At 34.9% G+C, this 23,626-nt stretch overlaps 1 protein-coding gene across 6 annotated transcripts in view; it reads left to right on the top strand.

Annotated features, from left to right (window-relative positions):
• Ipk1 (Inositol phosphate kinase 1) overlaps positions 1–23,626 on the top strand; it is a 248,619-nt gene that overhangs the window by 107,481 nt on the left and 117,512 nt on the right. For all 6 annotated transcript variants that reach the window (XM_078192833.1, XM_078192828.1, XM_078192831.1 and 3 more), the window contains one exon: positions 20,513–20,590. In XM_078192833.1, coding sequence (XP_078048959.1) covers positions 20,513–20,590 — 78 coding nt within the window. The remainder of the gene's footprint in view (positions 1–20,512; positions 20,591–23,626) is intronic.

Raw genomic sequence — 23,626 nt, 5'->3', positions numbered from 1 at the left:
TAAGTTACATAATTATGTAACAGAATTTATTTATTACTTATCCTTCTTTTTTGTTCTAAATATTATATATGTATAGTAATCTGTCGCTGAACGATTTGCAACTCTTATCCTCCCTAATGTAATCTGCAAATTTTCTTTTGATATTCGTAATTACATGGTTATAATAAGATCTTCGTTAATGTTCATAGATCGAAGCGATGGCTAAATCTTACTCAAAGTTTTAAATAGAAATACTGAATGGGAAAAACATAGAAATATGTTCCTTTACTTAATAGTAGTTATAGTTCGAATGATGTCAAAACCAAATTTTGTTTTCCGCTGGAAAACTATAGTTTTTATAATAAATCGCTTTGTCAAGTGTAGGCGTGATTGTTAATGGATCTCCGTAGATTTACGAGGAAACCCGTACGAATTCTATCCGAACAGGAAGTATCGGTGACTAAGAGTTCCCAGTTACATCGCCGTCCTTCTTTAATTGCTTAAAAGAGGCGATATTTCACGCACGACACTTGAGAATCTGAAACCGTCACCAGTACTTCCTGTTCTGATGGGATCTGCCTCTGTTTTCCACGTAACTTCGTGCAGTGCAGCTCAAAAGTATGCGAATTTAACTTCTCATGGATTCTCCGCCTATAAGTGTCTTACAAATAGCAATTAAAATATTCGTATCTTCATCACATCTGTGTACTGTAATTTAGTGATAAACATAGACGCAGATGTCGAATTAACAAAGTTAACGAACAACACGAAAATATTAATAATGTTATTAATCATTAATAATAGTACATATTCAATATTAAATTTAGATATTAAATTTAAATATTAAACTTGCATATTAAATTTAAATATTAAATTTAGATATTAAATTTGAATATTAAATTTAGATATTAAATTTAAATATTAAACTTGCATATTATATTTAAATATTAATTTTAGATATTAAATTTAAATATTAAACTTGCATATTAAATTTAAATATTAAATTAATATCAAATAACATTACATAACAATTGAAATAAATTTACAATGAAATGAAGAAAAGTGAAGAAAATCTACAAACCATTTAAATTCCTTTCTAATATTGTTCATTTTATAATAATTCATTGGAACTGTGTGACGATTTTAGATATAAAACAAGACCAGGAGATGTGTAAATATCATAATAATCTTTCTCGTCGAAGAAATTTATATACTATTTAAACTTTGTATTTCACACAAAAAATGTTTACGAGCGAGTCTCGTCATTTTCATTATAGTGCTTAATGAAAATTTCATTGTACTCTCGAGGACAAGAGATGGTAGACTCGCGTGACGTCAAAGAGTATTAACTGCAGCTTCGGATTTGAAATATCAGACGCGGCAGTAAGATGCAGTAGCACAAAAGAATAGCTGGATGCGAGAGCGTTAAACGACTTCTCTTACGTCTGGAATTTCTGCATTTATTGCCGTATTGCGTTCCGTGTACGCGTGCACTCGTTTAAGCATCCTGACGGTTTACATTTATTCGCTCTCCTCCCCGCGCTGAGAGTGACTGCCGCGTCGTTGTTTTAATGGATGACACTACTGGGAACGTTGGTCTACCACTAACCACTGAAATATTGAGTACGCTAAGCTGTAGAACAATTACGCGAAGAGCACCATAAGATAATTATGTAGCCGTTCTGCACATTAATTTTCCGATTGCACTTATCCACTTTCGTACGATCGAGCCGGATTGGACATTCTTGGATATTTTTTCTCCTTTATGTGCTCATGATCGATTTATGTCATCTCCATATTCATCGAACAGAAGATAAAACGACCGATTTAAAACACTTCTGGCATAATATCGGGAAACATAAAATTCGTAGTTGCCGCGTAAAACGTTTGGTTGAATTTAGTTTGTCTATCTGATCGTAAAAATATTTTTCCGACGAGGCATTCTGGCGAAAATCTTTAAAATTTTCTCCTTTTAACGCTATTCCATTATTTTATGTCTTGGTCATTATAGAACAATTTGTCGTCTTGCAGTAACCTCATTAATTAATATTTATATTCTAAATTCATTGTAATTGAATTTTATGTAAAAATCAGTTACGATTAATTGCACTCTCATTTAAAATTAATGATAATTTAAATTTAAATTATAATTTAAAGTTTCTATTTAAACTTCCAGAAAGATCTGTTTAGCGACTTTTCTCAATTTTTATAATCCGCTTCTCGTTATTATTACTCCTATTGTTATCGGTGTGTATTGCATGATTGAATAGAAATAAATGAAATTGAAATACTTCTTCATTTTATATTTATTCGGTGGAGGAAAAACATTTGTTATAAAATAAGTTCCCGATACAGAGACTAATTTCGCAGAAATTTATTAAGTATTCTGGTAAATATGATACTTCATATACTGGATATGTGGTTCAATTATTTTGCAAATCTTGTAGCTTTGATCCTGCAATATAATATAGTTTGGAAAATAAAAATTGTCAAAATATCTTTCCTCCGTTAATAATTTTAATGGCGTAACAACTTCTTTTTAACCTAATCATTTGTCAGAATTGCATAAAATCCGTTGTCTAGTGATAATACAAATTATGAAAAATAAAGTATATGAAAAATAGAGTCAAGCAGACATTGTTCTTTTTCTTTAACGATTTTAGCGAGTTGAAAATAATACCTGTCCCTGCAGTTCTTTAAGTTTAATTTATCCATTTGCGTTCGACATGTATAAAATCTGCAGTCTAGTGATTATAAATGGTGCAATTTGAAAAAAGTTATTTCGTTCGAAAACGTGTTCGGATACTTCCGTGAGTCACCGTACACGCATCGCTTGTATTGTCAAATAAAAAGTTGTCGTGCCTCTATCCTTGCCGTCATTATCGTCAGAGCGTTCGCCGGGAAGTGTTCCCCGTTTCGACCAACCCTGTGGTAGTCGTCAAGGCTTAAACCACGGGTTTCGTCGCGGCTTTGGCAAGCTTCCATGAAGAGATGCGAAAAGCTGTAGGGACGATTTAAAAATAGGCCACTGGCTCGTCCTTAGAGCCCGCTTGCGAATTTCTACGCAAAGAAATAAACCCATAAATTTGTCCTCGCTTCTAAGAAAAACCGTATTATAGTAAACGCATCATCGTGTCCACGTTGTAAGCAACTTGACGAAAGTAAATTTCTTAAAGTTACGAATCCGTGGAAAAATTTTCGAGCAAATTTATACGGGAAATAACCGACTGCCACATTTCTTTTTCCAAGTAACATTTCTCGAATGTTTCATCGGAAAGTTTGTTACTTTTGAATAGATCGATCACCGATACGTAACTAAATAACTTTCTTCGAGCATAACGAAAGTCATTGGTAATTTTATAATTTTATAATTGAAATTGAACCGAGCCGGAATGTATTTATATAAATCAATTGTTACGAAATTCCTGTAAAAACAAACACAGCCAATAATTGTTCGCATTATTATTCGAATAATTTTACAATCTCTATTCAAATAAATAGATCGAATAATTTACGACGAATAGTGAATAATCACTGTAATAAATGAATAATATATCCCATCGTTTCGATGCCAACTGTATTTACTATGCGAAATAATGCGTGACTCGTTGCTGGAGGATACAAAAGACATTTGAAATAATATTTTGCCGACCGCGGAGTGCTTCAAAAATTGCAAACGTAGCTCCGGGACGTTCCTCCTCGGCTTTCAATCCCGCGAGCCACATTTGACATGCACTTTAGCGAAAAAAAAAAAACGAGAAATGAAATACAGGGAGTTTCGGGCAGACGGCCGGGCCGCGCGGACAAACTCGAGGCGTACATGTTATGCCCATGACCCTGTAGCAGAATGAGCCGCGTGGCCCGTCAAATATAGCAAACTTGAAATCCGCCGGGAGGAGCTCGAAGGGGTGCCGTATATTCAAAGTATGGGGTGACCCTTCTCGCAAACTTCACGTAGGGGAGAGGGGAATTACCGCGTGTAAGCTGGTCGGCTTGCTTCGCTAAAATCAATAGGGCCGCTTCGAACGCGTACGCTCCCCGCGCTCAACTTGCGAAACTCGCTTTGAAAATTCGGGCCCTGCGGTACGACGAAATATTACGAATTCCGAAACCGATGTTGCGCACAGTTTGCGGAACTTCTACATACGGAAATGTCGAAACTAAAACCAAGTCTGAAATATAACAGAGGAATTTTTTTTAGGACGTTATTCTAAGAGAAATTGTGTTTCTAGCAGTGGACGTTGCTTTACACAGGACGCGGTGGAAGTATTGACTGGACAAATTGAAAAATATATCATTGCATCAGGTACTGATTATTTCTATAGGATGTGGTAAAAGTATCGAATGGCCGGTGTAAACATAAATTTTTTATTATAATATTTTTATAATAATATGCTTTTCCAGAGCGAATACAGAGTTTTATACTACAAGTATTATAAGCTGGGTATAATAAATAAGAATCTCACTAAAAACAGTAAATATTATCCCTAGCGTTATTATATTTTCAAATCAACTATTACCAGCTGAAAGTGCCATGACTTTCTTCTATCAGATGACAATAGTCAAGTTTTTGTAAAAGTATAATAGAGAGGTATACGTTCATAAATAATGTAATCCATAGTAGATAATCCACCGCGATAACACTGTAGATTATAATACAGAATTGTATCGTATTATATTAAATTACGTAATTAAACTGCATGAAAATATGTATGCATACCATATAAAATGTATAATGTTATTAGAACGCGAAGCATTTACGATATTGCCTCCAAAATAATTTTCTCGTGCCGCTATATTCGCCCCTGGGTTTTCACCCTGTTCTTGTTACCCGCATGGTGTGAGCTTAGAGTGAGAGAAAAAGGGTGGACAGCTGCTATGGTCATCGCTAGTCTGCAAATGTGTATGCAATTCCAGTTTTCGTTCATAGACTGAAATTCTCAAACAAAAGAACAATTTCCAACCCTCCCCTAGCATACTGGAGTGACCCCAATATTGTATTTCCATTTCATTTTCTAGCAAGGGTTTCATTTTCTTTATTTTTACTATTCGATGCACTGGAATCAACACGTTTCTATCCTCTGTCTATTCGGAGTTTGTCAAGACCCCAATATTGTTTATAATAATATTTTATTAATCCATTAAACGGAAAATCAAAACGTTAAGATAAATATCGATAGTAATTTCAAGCGCATAATTTTGACACGGCAATTTCAATCGTCCCTCACTTCCTTCGCATCATTCGACTGTATCATCGCAATGGAAATAAATTCACAAGTACAGTCAGAGACAAGAATAATTTGCATTATTATTATTATTATTATAATAGACAGATGATTTAGTGAAGTATTCAAATTAATATCTATATTTTTATGATCGTGACCGTTTCTCGAAGCTACTTCTCGAAAGACAGAAATAAACAGTCGCATAATAAATAATATTAAAAATAAAATATACAATTAAATGAATACTTCGCGTTGCTATCTTTAACTTGTATTACGATTTTTAACCAGCTAAGAATACTGGTTATTAGATTTTAAATATAAAGTTTTTGGATTTTCTCGAGATAGACTCAGTCTTATGCGAGGAATCCTTTCTGTTGCCAGTTACACCAGAATTTCTCGAGCACCCGGTATAGGACTTGCGGCATTACTAATTCATGAACAGATACATTCATGTTGTAGTAGATCGTTTGAAATTATTCTCCGTGCGCAGAGGGCTAAAAGTGCAATACGACCTGTCACGACAGTATCCATTACGCTACCAGAGTAATGATTTCGCAGAAGAAGATACGCCCGAAACTTTCGTTCCGTGTAACTCGAAAAGTTGAAGTCGAGGAACGATTTACGAGAAATTCACTGACGCGCCAAGAGTTCAACGGGTCCAGAAAATTCGATAAAAATCCGAGGACACGCATCGAGAAGTGTGATCACTTCGCGCGGAACAGCTCGCAGGCGAACAGTTTCGAATGACAGGCAGGTTCGAGCTGCGAAGAGATTGCGCTGCGAAGGACAGTTTCCACGGGGTGGTCACAAAACGGTTATCTTCCTCACAGCTCTACACCCGTAGTTTTCATTTTACGATGGACGTCCTCGTAAAACCGGCGCACACCATCGCGCCGCAATTTCGTACAGCGCACAATAAAATATAATCGTCCGACTCGAAGCACCTAATTTCAAACATTCTTCCTTGAATCGACCACCGTCCGATCCAAGATTCAGAATTAGGGAGATACAGCGCGGGAAGAGCCAGCCCAGGGCGAATTCTCAGAGAGAGAGAGAGAGAGAGGAGAGAGAAAGAGGTTTATTCGAAAGGCAGTTTAATTGGTTCAGGATTGTTCGCAGTTGGCGAAACGAAAAATTGGACGAAATAATAGGCAGCGTGTGCTGAGCGTTCTTTGAAATAGTCGAGGCATTTTTCTTCGTATTACGGGCGCCTAAAAAATCAAGCTTGCTCCTGGAAATGAACCCTTAGGTGCACTCGTTCTGCTATCGTGTTTGGATGCTCGGAGGACGTGTGGCCTAATTCGGATCGGAGTTGGGTATTATTGAAATAAAATTTTACTCGAATAACGATTTCGAATCGCGGGAAGAAGAAATTGCATCAAGATCAACGACTTCTTTTTATAATTTTTAAAGTCTAGTAACAGTTTATTGTTTCGTACTTTATCTATTCATCTTTATCATAATTGCATTAAATCCACAGTTTACTTATCGTACACTAAAATATCTAGAATTCTATGAACTCTTAATCGACGGTTCGACTTTAATTGTCATCGTATTAAAAGGTCCTATTAGTCCCAGTTCCATAAACAAAATTATCTATGCTCCATCATTTTATACACTGAGAATAAAATATCAATTTCCAATTATAGTAACTTTGTAGTTTTTACTTGGGGGTCTATTACGATTCCAGTATACCTGACAGTTTTGTGAAAAACATTATACCAGATGGGGGTTAACACTATCATAATATTTGAAAAAATACTGTAAAGCAAGTACGATGTAGAAAGTTGAAGGATTTACGAAGTCGTAATGTTTTAAGTGGAATGATCACAGTAGCTCGGCCACCATCAGAGTCAGAACTTTAAACACGCTTCTCTCGAAACTACTTTTCTTTTTATGTCGACCTGAATTTTACATTACCCTCGACTAATTAACTTCTAATGCATGCAAGTGTTTTTTGCAAAATATTTTGCTTGCTAACAAAGTTTTTGGTGAAATTGATAGATAGAATAAAGTAGTTACACACGATAACATTTTTTCTTAACATAATCTTATCTTTCCCACTAGAAATCTCTTAAGAAACTTGGACTATGTGTTACTGATTTTCTTTATAAAGAAGCTATGCTACTTCTTACGTCGGCGTCTTCCATGTACAAGGTGTTTATTTCACTTTTGCACACAGTTTTTCGGAACACTTCTGTTCATCTGACAAGAGAATGTTTCGAACAGAAGATTATCGTAAAAAGTCGTTAATTTTTCAATAACCTGATAAATCTTGTTTTTCTTCTTTGCTATAAAATTAATAGTTAAAAAAAAAACAAATCGGATTGTTTGAAAGACAGTTCGGAAGAATGTTCATTTTATTTCATTATTATAAACGTTTCACCTGGAACATGCTTCACATACTAGCCCACAGGTTCAATCAGAATTTTTTTATTGTAAATACCGAAAGTATTCGAGGTGATGAAAGTTACTACCCCATTTTGCACAGTAGAGTAGAACCACGAAACTGGACTTGATTGTGAACAGTGAATATTGTTTTACACAATAACACATTGTTACATTATATCAATTTTTGCTTTCTCTTTTCGTTGTTTAAATTGTAAATATTGCACAATAATTATAGTCTGTTGAAATTTGAATCAGAGGTGTAGGATCGCAGGAACGAATTAAACACTACAATCTATATTTAATGGTTGCACACGTAATGAAAACTACGGAACGCACACACGAGACGTTTTCACGCGGAGACGAACGCAAAGAGAAGAAAGAAACGCCTCGTCCGCGAACAGAAGACGATCATAGATAAACGTAAAAGACATTTCTCGATCATGTCTAAACGTAAATGTCTCACGTATCGCAATGTCATGGGGCCACATACATTTAGGTCCCCATTTCCAACATAGTCTATAATTTTTATTAATATGTAAATCCTCAATGAGATATTTTCGGGACTCGTATCGATCATGGTCTTTGCATTAAAATGTTGATTATTGAATCGAAATTAGTACGTTGTATTGTTCACGAAAGAGTGAAGAGGCTTATCGCGTGTTGGCGTGTATTATCCCCGGCCACTACAGTGGCCACCCACAAACTCTGCAACTGTGGAGACTACGTATGTAGAGACTATACATACGCAGAAGTTGTTCAACTTTTTAATGGAAACATACCGGTCCTTCAAAGTTTAACAAAGGGAGAATCGTAATAAATTGGATTTCTTGGTGCATCGTGCTTTTTGAGCAATGGAAGAGTTACACGTTGAAAAATCTAATCGTACACGGAGATTCGATAATCGAGGGTATGCACGGCATAATGTCTTCAACCGTAACATAGATATGTGTTTCCCGAGCCATGCTGTAGCACGATATGTCTAGATAACATTATGTATGTGTGATTATATTACTATAAAGTTATGTTACGTTGTCTTCGCTGCTCTATGAGTCATTGAGGTGTAATAAAGATTCTGCACGTGTGACAGCTATTTCGTTGCTATTTTATGACATGCGAACACCTTATAATTTTTCATGATTCATCATCGCAACTAATTCTCTTTGTATTATATTTATAATATCTTTGTATATGTTGTATTCCTACTAGACTGTGGATTTTATGCATTTATGACAAAAGTAACTAAATTAAATGCAAAATAGCAAAGGCATTTAAACAATACGAAAATATTATTGTATTAACAACAAATTATTAAAATTACCAAAGACAATATTTATCGTTTATAAAAGTCCGTAATCTAATTATTAGACTGTTCGCATTAGAATGGAAAGTAGATTCCAGTACGTAAGTCAATTTATTACAATACTATTGTTGACGATGCAATCCTGCGCTATGATTTAATAAGTAACATGATTTTTATACAAATTAAAAATGTAAAAGTAATAATAATAACAACGTAAGTACATAAAGTGAGCGTTACAATAACACGCAATTAGAATAATTCAAATAGTCATAATTGCGTAAAAATGGAATGGAGATTCCTGCATTAAAATTTCTAACTCCAAAAGTTCAATTAATTCCTTTCGAACAATTTTTATTTACGTAGTTGATAATTTCTTTACTTTTTTTGAACATTCAAAATATCAATTAACATCAAATATCAAAAATCAAAATTATATCCAATTAAATTTCTAGTTAAATTGTAAAAATACTTATTTAATTACATAGTTCCTAATCTTCTATTTATCGATGATGACTCTTTCTTAATGTTCGTTTTTATATTAGAATGATTTATAAAGTGACAATTTGCATAAGGATCAGCAGTCTATACGTATACTCCGTAAAAAAGCAGACCGGAGAGGCTTGACATCATTTAACAGTAATTAACGCAAGATCTATGACTCACGAACCATTGGTGAACCAATGAGTCACCGATTTGTTTCGCTGGTTTCTAATATTCACCGTATTATAAAGGCTGTGTTGCGGTGAATGTTAGCTAACAAAATGCAGAAATGTATGAGATCTTTAACTGAAAAGTGCACGTTTGCTAAAAGGAAGTAAAAGTCACGAATTCGGTGGTCTTGATTCGAAAATAGCACATGCTCGAGTTCGAACGCGATACGTTCGCGTTCAAGACCGAAATAAAGGAAGGTCTACCTACGTTTTGTATATTTGATTTTACCAAGAAAAGCACGCCACGGCATTTTAGCGAACACCGAAAAGAAATATCATCGGCGTCCGTAACACGAGATTATCAAGTCGTTTCTGCATGCAGAATGCCTTGGGCAACGGTCGGGATGCAAGAGAAAAATTCCAGAATAAAAACAAACTGTGAGATGGCCCGGACGGACGTTGCGAGAAGCACGTGGGAACGACTGCGATATTTTTTTCGCAACCCTAACCGTGCCACAGTCAAAGAATTTTCGCAAACTGTGAGCCGATGGTAAGAAGAGAGAAAAATTTTATCTTGACGCGTCGCCTTAGATTTATCTTCGTTTGAGCAATGCTGTTTTTAATGTGTATCATAAATACTTTTCGTAGAAGTTTAAAGCCGATGGAAGCAAAGTAGTTGTTGCTGAAAATTTTATTTATTTTTAACATCTATATTGCCGTGAACGTACGAAATTGTTTTATTGCAGATACGGTGAATATGTAAATCAGTGAATGGGTGGAGAGAAAATAGTCGAATGTGAGTTATCTGGTTGTGTCATGTTAAATTTATATATACATTATTAAATATTTGCTATGGTCTTATTAGCTTTCACTATTGCAAATCCAATAGGGAATATGCTATTCGAATACTAACACTCAAACGACTGGCGTTTTTGACAAAAATATAGGTGCGTACACTCAGGTTCATTTATTCTATTTTAACTTGTTTCAACATTTTTATTAAAGTTTTTTGTATAGCAATATCTTTATAGTTCCATAATTGGAACAGATACTGTATAGACACTACGTCAAACACTTGCACAATTTCCAAATAACGAGGAAAATTCAAAACTCCATGGGAACGTGCGAGCAATGTTAATTTCGCAAATGACTATACCACACTAGTAGCATTCACGAACTCATTATTTTAGGAGAATTAGTTAATGAACTTTAGCTGTATAAAGTTTTGCTTTAAATTAATCAGCGTCCACGTACCGAATACAAAATCACAGTTTAATTCATAGAAACAAACATTGTACGATAAACTTTATTCTTACAATATATCTCTACAATAAACAGAAACAAAAATCGAACGACCTACTTCATTATTGAAAGTGCTCAAGTGTTGGAGATTGAAGAGATTTTGACTGTTCTTTCTCCGTCTAGAAAAGCGTAAGAGCGATTCAGCGGAAAACCGATTAACAATGTAACCATTCTACTGGCGCGGCGCGACAGGTACAAACTGGTATCCTTTCTGCCAACGTGTCCCATTCGTTCGGTTTTCTTTGGTACATTCGTGCTTTATCTAAGTTTCTGATGGAACAAATCGTTCCGTGGTTGTTGCTCGGGAACGAAGTTGACTTAGATAATTCACGGCAGAACTGTACAAGTATTTTTGCGGCCGAGCGTCGTGCTGCTTTGTAAATGAATCGCGAAGTAACGGAAGCGGCCATTCGCCGCGGTGTATCTCCGAGCTGTGAAACGAGTTAGCTAGTTGTAAAACGACGATTGCAAAATGAACAAATCCTTCGGCCTACCTCTCCATTCCCTCGTCCATTTAGTCGCTGAGTCGTCGAACTTAATGCTCGTCGCTATCTACGATTTCGACGTTGATCTCTGAACCTTCGGCAAGAGTTGCACGCGCCGGAAGTAATTCGATAATCTCCTACAATACTTGCTTATTAAGCGACCGACGCGTCGAACGTGAATGTTGTACATTTGTAATACCCGCCGGGAGCTGTCGCGCGCGAGAATTAATATTAGAAACGGATGGTGGATGGGCACGGTTCGCCGTTAGAATCTGTACAACCTGCGAATATTTATGCGTCCGTAGGTTTTCTATTATTTTCTTTGAATATTATGTTATTTCTGTGACGCTGATTTTACGTTTTAACTCGTTCATCGTCCACTTATTAAATTATAATTATATTATAATTTACTTTACAATTTAAATTGAAATAATTTAATTTGAAATAATTTAATTAGCGACTTAATTCCTATAATTTTCTCCGAAGAATTTATTCTAAACTTTATTCGAAAAATTTATTCGAACTAAACTACGTTCGAAGAATTAGTTCGAGAGTTTAATAAAATCTGATTTGCATAATGTAGAACTCTGTGTGGCGGTCGATGTGTTGGAAGATCGATGAAATGAAATTGAATGAATGTGGTTGTATACGAATGCTATTAAGGGTAATTGGTATGTTACTCAAGATTTATAATACCCTAGGAAGTTCGTCTATTGTCTTCGCGAAATAATGTAGATCGCATCCATCACGGATCCATAGAAATTTTTGCACTTACCTAATGCTTGTCGTCATCCACTATACATTTCTAAGTAAGGGCCTACTCAAGCGGCTATAAGCCCCAGTCAGCTCGAGCTTCGGCAAGCAGGCGCCGACGCAAGCGGCTCGATGCTCGAACCAGCTTTGAGTTCTTGAATCTCCTCTTGCCTCGTGTATGCTAGCCGTGTCTCTCCCTTTCTCGATGGCAGCGCTTTGAAACCGCTGCTAAACGAGAGTCACAGGCGACGGTGTACACAGGCTCGATGAATCATGGATCAACAAAAATTTAAATAATCATTCTTACTGCTTGTTTTTTTTTGAGAAAAGGAACCTTGAGTTACATCGGTAGTCTCAAACACTTCGCCTTACTTCGAGCAACCGAATGTCAATAGTCTCGTGGATCATTCTGTAAATTCCAATTTTCACACATCGTTTCACTAGAACCGCGATGAAGAAAACATTTGTTTTTCAAGAATAAAACGTATTTCGCTCTTTACTGTCAAAATGAGAACGAAGCAGGAGAAGACTGTTATTGGTTAACACTAAACTTATCGCAGTCAAACGATAAAGCGCGATTACTGATTTTATAAATATAAAAATTACAAAGACACGCTCATCAGAAATAGTTAAACAAATTATACTATCGGAGCAACTACTGTTCTGCTGGATCACGTGCATACTATTTACCTTTTAAGCAAGATTGGAATATGTACTTCATAAAATCACAAATGTAATTTTGTTCATTTGTTTTCACATATTTGAAAATAATTTTATTAATTTGAAGCCCTATTTTTCGAATGATCGAAAATGTTAGGACAATTTAACTAAGAAAGCCAGTATGAATAGAATCTGTACAGAAATTGAATTAATTAATCTCCTAATTTTGACGACGAAATAAATAGTTCAAGTGGTAATGTAAATATTATTTTACGTATCATGTATTTTCAAATTTTGTAAATGCGTAGAATGTCGCGAACAAAACAAAATGAACGAAATATCTACGGTTTTATTTTATGGTTCAGAGCATTTTAATTATGCATTGATTGCTGTCGTTAGAATTAAAATTAAAAAATTGAAATTACTCTTAATTCAAAATGAAAAATACAGCAGTATTTTTAATTTGTTTTTGTTTTTCTTAGTGATATACCCTATCTGCATTTTAATGATCAATAATAAATATTAATCTGATGATAACGTGGTTATATTTCCGGTTTTCGGTTCAGCCATTTTATCAAAGTATTAACCATAATCTTTCTCGAAACTTTCAAATTAATCTGAGCGAAATTGTCGAAATTACAAGGGCTTGAAATATGTTTCTGAAAGAGCGCTCCGCATTACCTAAAGTACTTTTCAACGTACATTCCTCGGAACCACATTCTCAAAACTGCTAACCAAAATTACCTCGAAAACCGCTGTTTCAAATTACTAAAAACTTCGTGGCATAGACGGAAATCCAGGATCTAGTGGATTTTATATTTGTATGGAAAATAGTGCATCTTTCCCTTTTGTTTGTTTATAACCGCATTAACATCGAGAATAAGATGTAATTATCTCGTATAAGATGATTGAAATGTATATTAGTAGTAAACGAAATGTGTAATTACAATCTTGGTATAGTTTATCATTGACTGCAGGTTTTTAATTTGTTTGCAATTTTACATTTATCTCTAACGTCATTAATAGCTGAATAGTCTTGAAGGATATGTGTAACTGTGAAATCATTATTAATCAGATATTTCAGTTAAGTATTACTATTATTATTATTAATATCAATTTTGTTGTTAACATTGTTTTATTATTACTATTATCAGATATTCATTTTAAGTATTACTATTATTTATTAATATGTTATTATTACTATTATCATTATTAATATTGTTATTATTTTAATAATAACAAATAATAAATAACATTACGTCAGGTTCTTGATAAAAATCTTAATTCAAATCTGCTACGCGTATAATGTTTTCCTTCCTTTATAAGAATTGATTAACAACGACAGAAGTTCTAATTAATGTAGCTCTGAAAACAGGTATACCCAAAGGGGTTAAAAATCTAATAAAATTGCTTGTCATAAAAAGTTGCTGCATTATATTTTTATAATTCATTATAGTATCGATTCGTTTTGACTTTTATTTACAGTTTCCCTATGTATGGAAAGAAAATTTCTTTCTGGACTACGGAAGAAATAATAGTAATTATTAACCGTTTTGTCGCCACTGATTTTTACCGTTATATCAGTTTGATATCAGGGAACAGAATAAAGATTTCAAAAAGGAACGAAGGATCCTACGTATAATGTAGCGTACATTTTCATCAAGAACAACGGTACAATTAATATCGGTTATAAATCTTATTTTAAGTACCAATCTAGCAGTCTTAATATCTTACATGATACTAACATTGTATAGTGGAAAACGTGAAATTCCGAATTCTTGCATTCTAAGCGAATGATGGTCGTAAATGCGAGGCTTATTGCAGGGTTCTTGATAGTATTAGAAATGGCAGCGAAACACAGGTAGTAGGATAATGCAGGTAGTAATACAACCGGGGTTATAAGTCGGCTACAACTATGGAAGATTTGTGTCCAGCAGCAAGGACAAACGGTATTGAGGTAGTAAGGAAGTAAGCGGTCCCTTCCAGGTAACTTGAAATAAAGGATTTTCCTCTTAATCGGCTTACGGGAGTACATACATTGTTGCGAATGATATTTGGAGATACCACAATATAGTTCCAACACATACAACATAAACCAACTTTATACCTTCACGATTTAATGATTCTCCGGGCATTTGCCGTAAGCCCGGGGAACATGATTTGAAAAATAAACGATTATACCTGATATGTACCATTTTAATAGGAACAATTTCCTATTTCCACAATATGCTCTTAATATAAATAATTTTATACTTCCTTGGAACCCTTCATCGTCATACACTTAAAACGTAATAAAAATTCATCAAAATCTTAAACGTGCATGGTAGAACTACAATGGACCCATCTGACCAATGAATTCCAAAAATAAATATTATTTTATTGAAAAGAAGATTATAAATCATATATACTATACATTTACGAGTATGTAGAAGTATTACTTGGAGTAATTGTTTAATAACATAAGAACAAGAATTTGTAGCTTTATTTTGAATCAGATAGACTCGATTTATGTACGAAATATTGTATTAAAATGGGCTTCCCTTTACGCTATTGTCCTAATAATATAAAATTTTATTTACCTTCAAACAATTTAATATAGCCTTGTTTTTAAATTGAAAATAATTAATACTCGGACTCTTAAATCAAAGAATTTCTGGTAACCTAATTCTATAGAAAGGAATTCTCTCTGTGCGGTTCGCTAAATACGCTGCGAAATTATTTGAGGTGGATATGAAACGTTTATAAAACAATTTATATAGTGATGCGCGAAGCTGTTCGTTTAGTACTATTGTTCCAGAAAGATATTTTAGAAAAAAATACTACGTTATTTCAGCAAGTACAATTGATCGGTTTTAAGAATTGCAATTAAATTGAACGTGTTTGCAATTGTTATCGATAAGGAAGTCAAATTGCGATCTAAATAAGAGATGAACTTTGTTGCCAAATCAGATTCTACGGTACGTTCATATAACTGGCGCAACCAAGTGCTGAAAATTTTTTACTAAAAAATTTCAAAAGCCTTTGTCTACCTACGGGGCATCACTGATTTATGCATTATAGTCTGGAACAAAGCCAACCTGTCTATATCACTTCGTTTAGTAGAGACAGTGCACAGTGTGCAGTGAGTTATAAAACGCTGCGTAATCCACTTTGTTCTTGAATATTTATTCTATATTTTTGAATACTACCTTATAAAACACGTTCCTAGATTTATTAAACAATAGTGTCGCATACTAGTGGTAATCGCGTAACCATAACCTATTACGCTAGCAATTTCAGTTGATTTCCCAGCTTCTTTTTTTCGAAGGCAACTGCATTGTTTGTGCAGTAAAGGTATATAAGAAAAACTTAGCTTATTAATTTAGTATTTATTTCGTTATAGAAATTTAGTAATACTGATTCAGTAATATAACTTTAGTAACATTGATTCAGTGATATTCAATGATAAATCCCTTAGTAACACTGATTTAGTAGCCCAAATAATTGTTATATAATCATGCAACATCAGTAATAATAATTATGTATGTATATGTACTGACTGATCAATAAGTTTAATGATATTGATTACAAAACGGTCTATAATACAGGGTGTTTCTAAATTATACATACTCCGGGAAATTGGGGGTTCCCGAGGCCATTTCAAGTAACCTTTTCCTTTGCCGAAATGCAATCCGCGTCTCTTTCGTGCTGCTGCGCATGCGAGCCAGTTGACTGAAGCCTATCTCGCTCCCGGGGCGCGACGGAAGGAGAGAGGGCTGCGCTCCGAGTTTGAGCCGCGTTCAAGTAACAAACAAGGATTTTAGAAATGTTTTATTAATTTCAAAAATATCACAGATATTATTAATGAAAACTATACCCATTCAGTTGTAAATGTTGTAATCCAGAAGTTGTAATCCACGTATGTAAAACGGCACAGATTACACCAACGTTCACTTTCACTACACTATTATTCCACACAAATCACGAATTATTCATCATTGACGCATGTACGAAGTTTCCAGCGTTATTTTCTGTGGCCCTGAAAAGGGCCGATTAAATTCTAATTCGGTGCTCGACATGTTCACCGTCCATATCGAGACACCATGTCGCCGGGGTGGGTACTTGTCCTTCGACAACCGCAAGCGTCTCCGCGCGTACATTTGCGACGGCACCATAAATCCGAGCTATCAAATCAGCTGCATCGGCTATCATTCTGGTATCACTCTTGTTGGTGCAGCACACGCGTCCCCATTACACTGTGCATGCACCCACAATATTTTTTACTGTTCTTGCGGCACGTACATTTTCATAATCGGAGAAATTATACGGACGAAATCTCGAACGAAACTGTTGACTCGCAGAAGGAACTGCGGCATATTAGACAATGGCCAACAATGCTTCGCTTTCTTAGAAGCGAATTTCAACTATTATTCATCGATTAGACCGACACAGCTGATCTGTATACGACTATGTATTTCGCGATCGATGAAAAACAGTTGAAATTCGCTTCTAAGAAAACGAAGCATTATTGGCCATCGTTCAGTATCTCGCTAGTTCCTTCTACGAGTCGACAGTTTCGTTCGAGATTTCGTCCGTATAACTTCTCCGCCGGTATATTTTTCATTAATAATATTTGTGACATTTTTGTAATTAATAGGACATTTCTAAAATCCTTGTTTGTTACTTGAACGCGGCTCAAACCCGGAGCGCAGCCCTCTCTCCTTCCGTCGCGCCCCGGGAGCGAGATGGGCTTCAGTCAACTGGCTCGCTTACGCAGCAGCACGAAAAATCGTCCGCGCGCAACCAACTTTATTAATTAATAACTCGTTAACAAAGACGCGGATTGCATTTCGGCAAAGGAAAAGGTTACTTGAAATGGCCTCGGGAACCCCCAATTTCCCGGAGTATGTATAATTTAGAAACACCCTGTATGTGAACGATGAGAATAATCCTATTTTAATCTTGTTTCATTTCACAACAATTTTCCTTCCTTAAAAAAGAAATCTGCAAATACTTTATCTTTCTATTATATCGATCATTTAATATTATGTTAATTTAATATTATCAGAATAATCAAGGTAATAAAATACTGGACCTTGATGAAAGTGGTAATTAGACTGTGAATTTTATGTATTCGTGCGAACAAATGAGAACAAATAAGCCCTTCGATGCAAAAGTGGTACAAGTAAATTTTTTATTAGATCGATTTCGTATTATAAAATATAATTCAATATTTGGTTCGATAGTTTTCATTATTTTAAGGCAAATATTGAAAGTGGTTTACATAGAAGAGTTGTAATAATTCTTTTACTACATTTTACAGAACTTTTAATTCGTCGTCCACAAATTAACTTTCTCGAGTTAAGACATTTCTGTTTTTAACGTCTCAAATGTGTCTACGCAGAGCTCTCTTGTATCTTTCAATACATACGCACAGACAATTTGTGTATTACATGGAGGCAGCCTAACGATGATTTACTATGCGATCAAATATTTTTATTATTCCTTACGATTAACCAGCCTAGTTTTTATAACGCAAGGTTTGTTTTTTCTAAATGATCTTAGTTGCATCGTTACACGGTCATTACCGGCAGGAAGCGAGATGTGTTCGTAACACGGTAGCCTTCCACGAGAAAGCTACTTCTGGGGTCCACGGAGTAGCTCTCTCGTGACACCAAACGCGATGGCAATTAAGATACCGCCGAAGCGAGACCTACGATGTAAGAAAGAAAACAACAGACTTGAGCGATCTGTTCGAGTTCGATGGTTATAACAAAAGCAACTAGACCGATGTACAATGGTCCCAACCACCTTTCTAACGTGAACAAAACCGTCGCCACTTCTCTAGCTGTATGAAACAACTTAACCTTGTCAAATTATCCAAAACGCCGTCGCCGTTTCGTACAATTAAGGGACTCGGTGGAAAACAGACACGTACCATAATTTTATAATTTTAGAGGAGAGCATATTAAAGCAGAATATAGAAAATACGGTTTTTAACGGTATATACACACATATATATAACTGAATGATTTAAGAATAATAGTTTATGGAATTAATTAACATTATGTAAAAAAACCAATATAATAAAAAAAATAAAAGTAATACACATGTGGCATGTGCTGATTTTTACAGTTTGTTTCGTTGCTTCTTCACATATTATTCGTGTAAATTTTAGCACTTTGTATTACGAAATATGTACAAATTCCAGAAAAGGAACATTAAAAAGACATTAAACAAACGGTTATCATTATAAAATTATATAAAATCAGTATAAAAAAGGATTAGGGAATTAATTTCTTTTTCAAAAACAATAAGGGATCACTTTCGATACATTCCAATGGAAGTAGTTCTTTATTACAGTTTAGGTAGGTTGAAAGGGATTAAAGTAGGGCTTTTTATGTCGTTACCTGCATGCCATATGGAATAACTGTACTGCGGATTTCTATGCGAAATAAAAATTGTCCGTATGAATTGTAAGACGCAAGTACTAGATGGAGATCATGTTTTGCATTCAATGCACATGGTTCCTGGCATAAATGCATAAAATCACAGTCTAATAAAAGTTGCAATATAAATAGGTTGATTTCATTAAATTTTAACGACACAAAAATCTGATATTCCAATATTGAAATTACGCTGATGATTAAACTATCACTCTCAATTTTGACATTACACATTTCACTAATGAGGAAACGTTTCGGAAACGACAATTTCCGAAAGTTACAAAATAATGTAATCAAACAGCATTTTGCAAACAAGGTTTAATAAATTAATCGTATATCCAAGTTTTATTTTTAGAAAAATCGCCAGAAGTTGCACAGTTTAAGTACTTTAAAAGTCGCATAAACTGTTAAAATGATTGGTCGATACGAAACTGGCAAGCGAAACTTCAATATATCAACCTGTAGAAATTAAATAATATTAAGATGCTTCATAACGCTAATAAGGAACAGTAATAGAATTTAACCTTCGTCCGGCCCCTAGTTTCCTAACTGAATTGATCTAAATCTTAGTCTTCTAACTAATTTATCGGAATAATTGAATTTTCAAACCCCTACGCTTAAAATAGAGGAATGGGATAAGGACAAATTTGAAACAAACTTTATCATATTCTACCAAGAAGAGATTCTTACGATACAAATTAATAATTGTCGCGAACAAATGTACAACGAAAAATATCAAATTGAAAATAAAAGACATATTTCTACCGACTTTAAAAAATATTGTCCATGATTAGTTGTCTATAACTGAAACATCTACAGATATTATTATCCTGATATACTTTTGATAAGCAAAGTATCATTTTCTATACTATCATTTTGTATTATTATAAAATAGTTAACAGAGCATTGCCAGGAATATTCCAGACTTCGATCACAAAGGATTCAGAATTAGAAAATGATTGTAAATAATAAGACACGTTAAGAAAATAATAATAAACACAAAGATACATTTTTAAAATGATTATGAAGAATAAGATACATTAGGAGAATAATTACGACAAGAAAAACACATTAGGAAAAATAATTACGGGAACAAAGCCGCATTGCAAAGATATAAAATTGATTTTTATGGATATGAAATTGATTCTTGTGATTCATACCAACAGCTTCACTGTTAACAATTTTGTATATCTAAATTTTATTAGTATACACATCATTTTGGAAGGTTATAGAATAATTTAGAATAATTAATATCGCCTTGGAGTCACCACTCGAGTGCAAAGGGTTAATAACTCTCCAATATAATTTTTCATGAGATTACACTCTACATTTTCGTTTGCAGATCTTGGACTTACGACTGTGTTTGCTGTCCGACGCGTATGCACGCCGAGGTGGAAGTTCATCAATTTGGGAAAAATCGGTAAGTGAATCGTTTAAGTTGTCAGAGAATAGAAATCGCCAGTGTTGCACGATTTTTCGATACGTATACGAACTTCACTGGAGGCCTGTGCATGTACGCAGGCGAATGAAGCCAGCCAGAATAATCTGAGTTATCGATCGACTCAGTTGCCAACTTGGCAACGGTGAACTCCCGGAATTACGAATGAAATGTTCTACATAACGAAATAGTTCGCAAATCGAGCCTTTCATACCATCACGGGAGAGAGAGTACACGGAACTCTACCTCCCCCTTCCTCTCTCCCTCTCTCTCTTCCTCTCTCCCTCTTCCTCCCTATTTCTTTTATCCCCCACCATCTTTCACCCTCTCTTCTTCTTGGGACATTAACATTTAACCTCTACAGCACGAACCAAAATGTTTAACGCTCACATGACAATATGCGAATTTAACGAAATTCCCACAGTAGAACAGCTATAGGAGCGATTGGCTCCGTGGGGCACTCGTATGGCTCATGTAGTATTGGGAGCATCGAGGCCATGCCCACTCAGAGTATTTTATGCCCAGAGAAAGTGAAGAGACTACAATGGTGTAGATAATTATATGCTCAAAGTAACTTTTATATTTAGAGTCATATTTACAAAAACTTAATAAAACATCGTATTTGTATATTTTTACATTATAAATATAGTTTTCTTTTGGCTTGTGTTTGAATGTCACTTGAAATATAAAAATTACTTTGAGCTTATAATTTTGTAGTGGTAAAGATAGTTTCAAAAAATTTCAGATAACGCATCAATGGAGTTGCGAAATATAAAACTAGTTGTTAAAAAAAAACTCGTTAAAACAAATTTGATAGGCTCAACAAATGAAAAAATAATGGAACATTGAAAACGAAGTAAAGAAGTTAAAAACAGCATCTTTCCTTTTTTCTTCTCTTTTATTATACGAAGCAATTATAATTTCCTCGAATATATTTAATTGCCTGGTGTACAACTCAGTTTGAAATCTAAGAGAAATTTAAAATATTCGGTCAAATTTCAAAGAGGTTATTGTGTTTCGAACGGTTTTCACTCACGTCTGCATATTTGCATATTTTGTCAATGCCTATCGGAAAATAATAACATATCATTGATACAAAAACTTCTTAGTAAAGAAATAAAAATTATCTGCCAGACCATTCGGTAATATTTTTAATTCAGCACGTGTTCGGAAGCTTTTGAACGGTGCTGTACAATCGATAACATAAGCGATCTAATCGAACAGAAACAAAAGAAACTCTGACTGAATAAGAAAGTTAAGATGTACATCTCCGCTAGTGTCAATTTCTTGGTAGCAATGTGTTTATTATAGCTATCGAGGCTCCCGTTAAGTCCCATTACTTTCCAGACGCAGCTCGAATGCTTCGATCAATTCTCCATGAATATTTTCGTCGCGCTCGGCAGTTAAGAATAAAGTCGCTTACTATTTCATGAGTTTATTGACGAAGTCGGTTCGTTCACCTTTCCGGACAGATGCGCGTCCGCAAAAATAATTATTGCCAGCGATGTTATAGCCTTCAAGTGGACAGGTTGTCGCTCGGTTCGCGGGAATAGCCAGCACTGAAAAAATTCCAATTCCCAACGAACCTTACCGCGAACGCTAATCGAATTTGACAGCTAACGAATTAACTCGATAAACTGCGCGTTCTTGAAATCGGTTTCCTCGCCGGCTCGGCATGTTTCGAAACATGACTAGGTACTAAATTATTATATAATAATGCAACATATTCATTATAAAAGCTTCAAATCATCTCATTCGTTTAATATCTCTTTGTCCTTTACCAATAATTTTATCTTTTAATATTATAAATTTATAATCAGTTATTTGATTTTATTTCTCTACGTATCTACGACACGGTAGATACGTTCCTGGAAAATACGGCGTTATGAGAAATCGCGTTATAGGAGGCACTTAATACCAAAATTGGGACTCGTTTCTTAAGTGCAAGGAACTGCCTTTTGTACCGTCATATTTCGATTGTTCTTCTTTAATTATATAAATATGTGCAGATGAAAAAATTTCACAAGAAACTGAAACAAAATTGAACATCATATAAAAACTAAAGTTTAATTATGTATTTCCGGTTCTCGTACATCCCTAATGTTTACTACGTTCACAATCCGATTTAATCGAACTATTCCGATACTTTCCATCGATGGTTTGCTGTTATTTTACATGTCGTCGACGCTTGTGTTTTTCAATACAACAATGTGTCGTGTACCTAACCTTTTCAGTTAAACATTAATAGAATAAAAAATATGATTTCATTTAAAAAGACGCCTATCTATAAAAAAAAGTGGTATCATCAAAATGTGCCCCCCTCGAAACTGTTTAATTTCATGTGAATTTTTAAAACATAAAAGAGCTAAATTAATATTTATAGTAAATGTTTCATTTTAAAAATACCTTCGATATTGTCGGAAATTTTGGAGACGATACTGAACTTGACGTGTTAGTGGATTATTAACGCGTTGCATACTGCTCTTAACAAACTGTATTTCATTGCCGAAGTATACGTTCGCATAAACATTTGTAACGCGGCAACGTGACCGACAACTATGGAAAATAACGCAGACGGTTATGGCTTACGTCTACCTCGAAGCAAGAGCATAGATATTTTTGGAGCGGCGCAATTTCTATGGCCACGGGCGTCTATTTTGTCATCTCGCTAACCAACGAAGCGTTCCGGATGGAAATGAGTCCCCGCATCGGCTTTGCCCGGATTAATTTAAAGTTGGATACCTAGTAGTACGTATTATCGCAGTAATCGGAAATCACGTGTGAACGTTTATATTAACCGCTCCCATAAACAGCCGGAAGCTCTGTAAACGCGCATGTCACGGAATATTCATGATCGGCGAGCCAACAATTCACGAGAAAAAGACGACGAAGAGAGAAACAATTTATGGGCGAAGTCTTTGCCTTCGCTTCGGACTATACCCATGAATCCCCGATTCGCTAATCCCGGGCTGGTTAATGAACGGAATATACATTGCGATACGAACTATCGGACAGCCA

This window comes from Augochlora pura, chromosome 10 (genome assembly GCF_028453695.1).
Source record: "Augochlora pura isolate Apur16 chromosome 10, APUR_v2.2.1, whole genome shotgun sequence".
NCBI lineage: Eukaryota > Metazoa > Arthropoda > Insecta > Hymenoptera > Halictidae > Augochlora > Augochlora pura.
The sequence above is the reverse complement of the archived record's forward strand: the minus strand, read 5'-3'. Positions and strand labels throughout refer to the sequence as shown.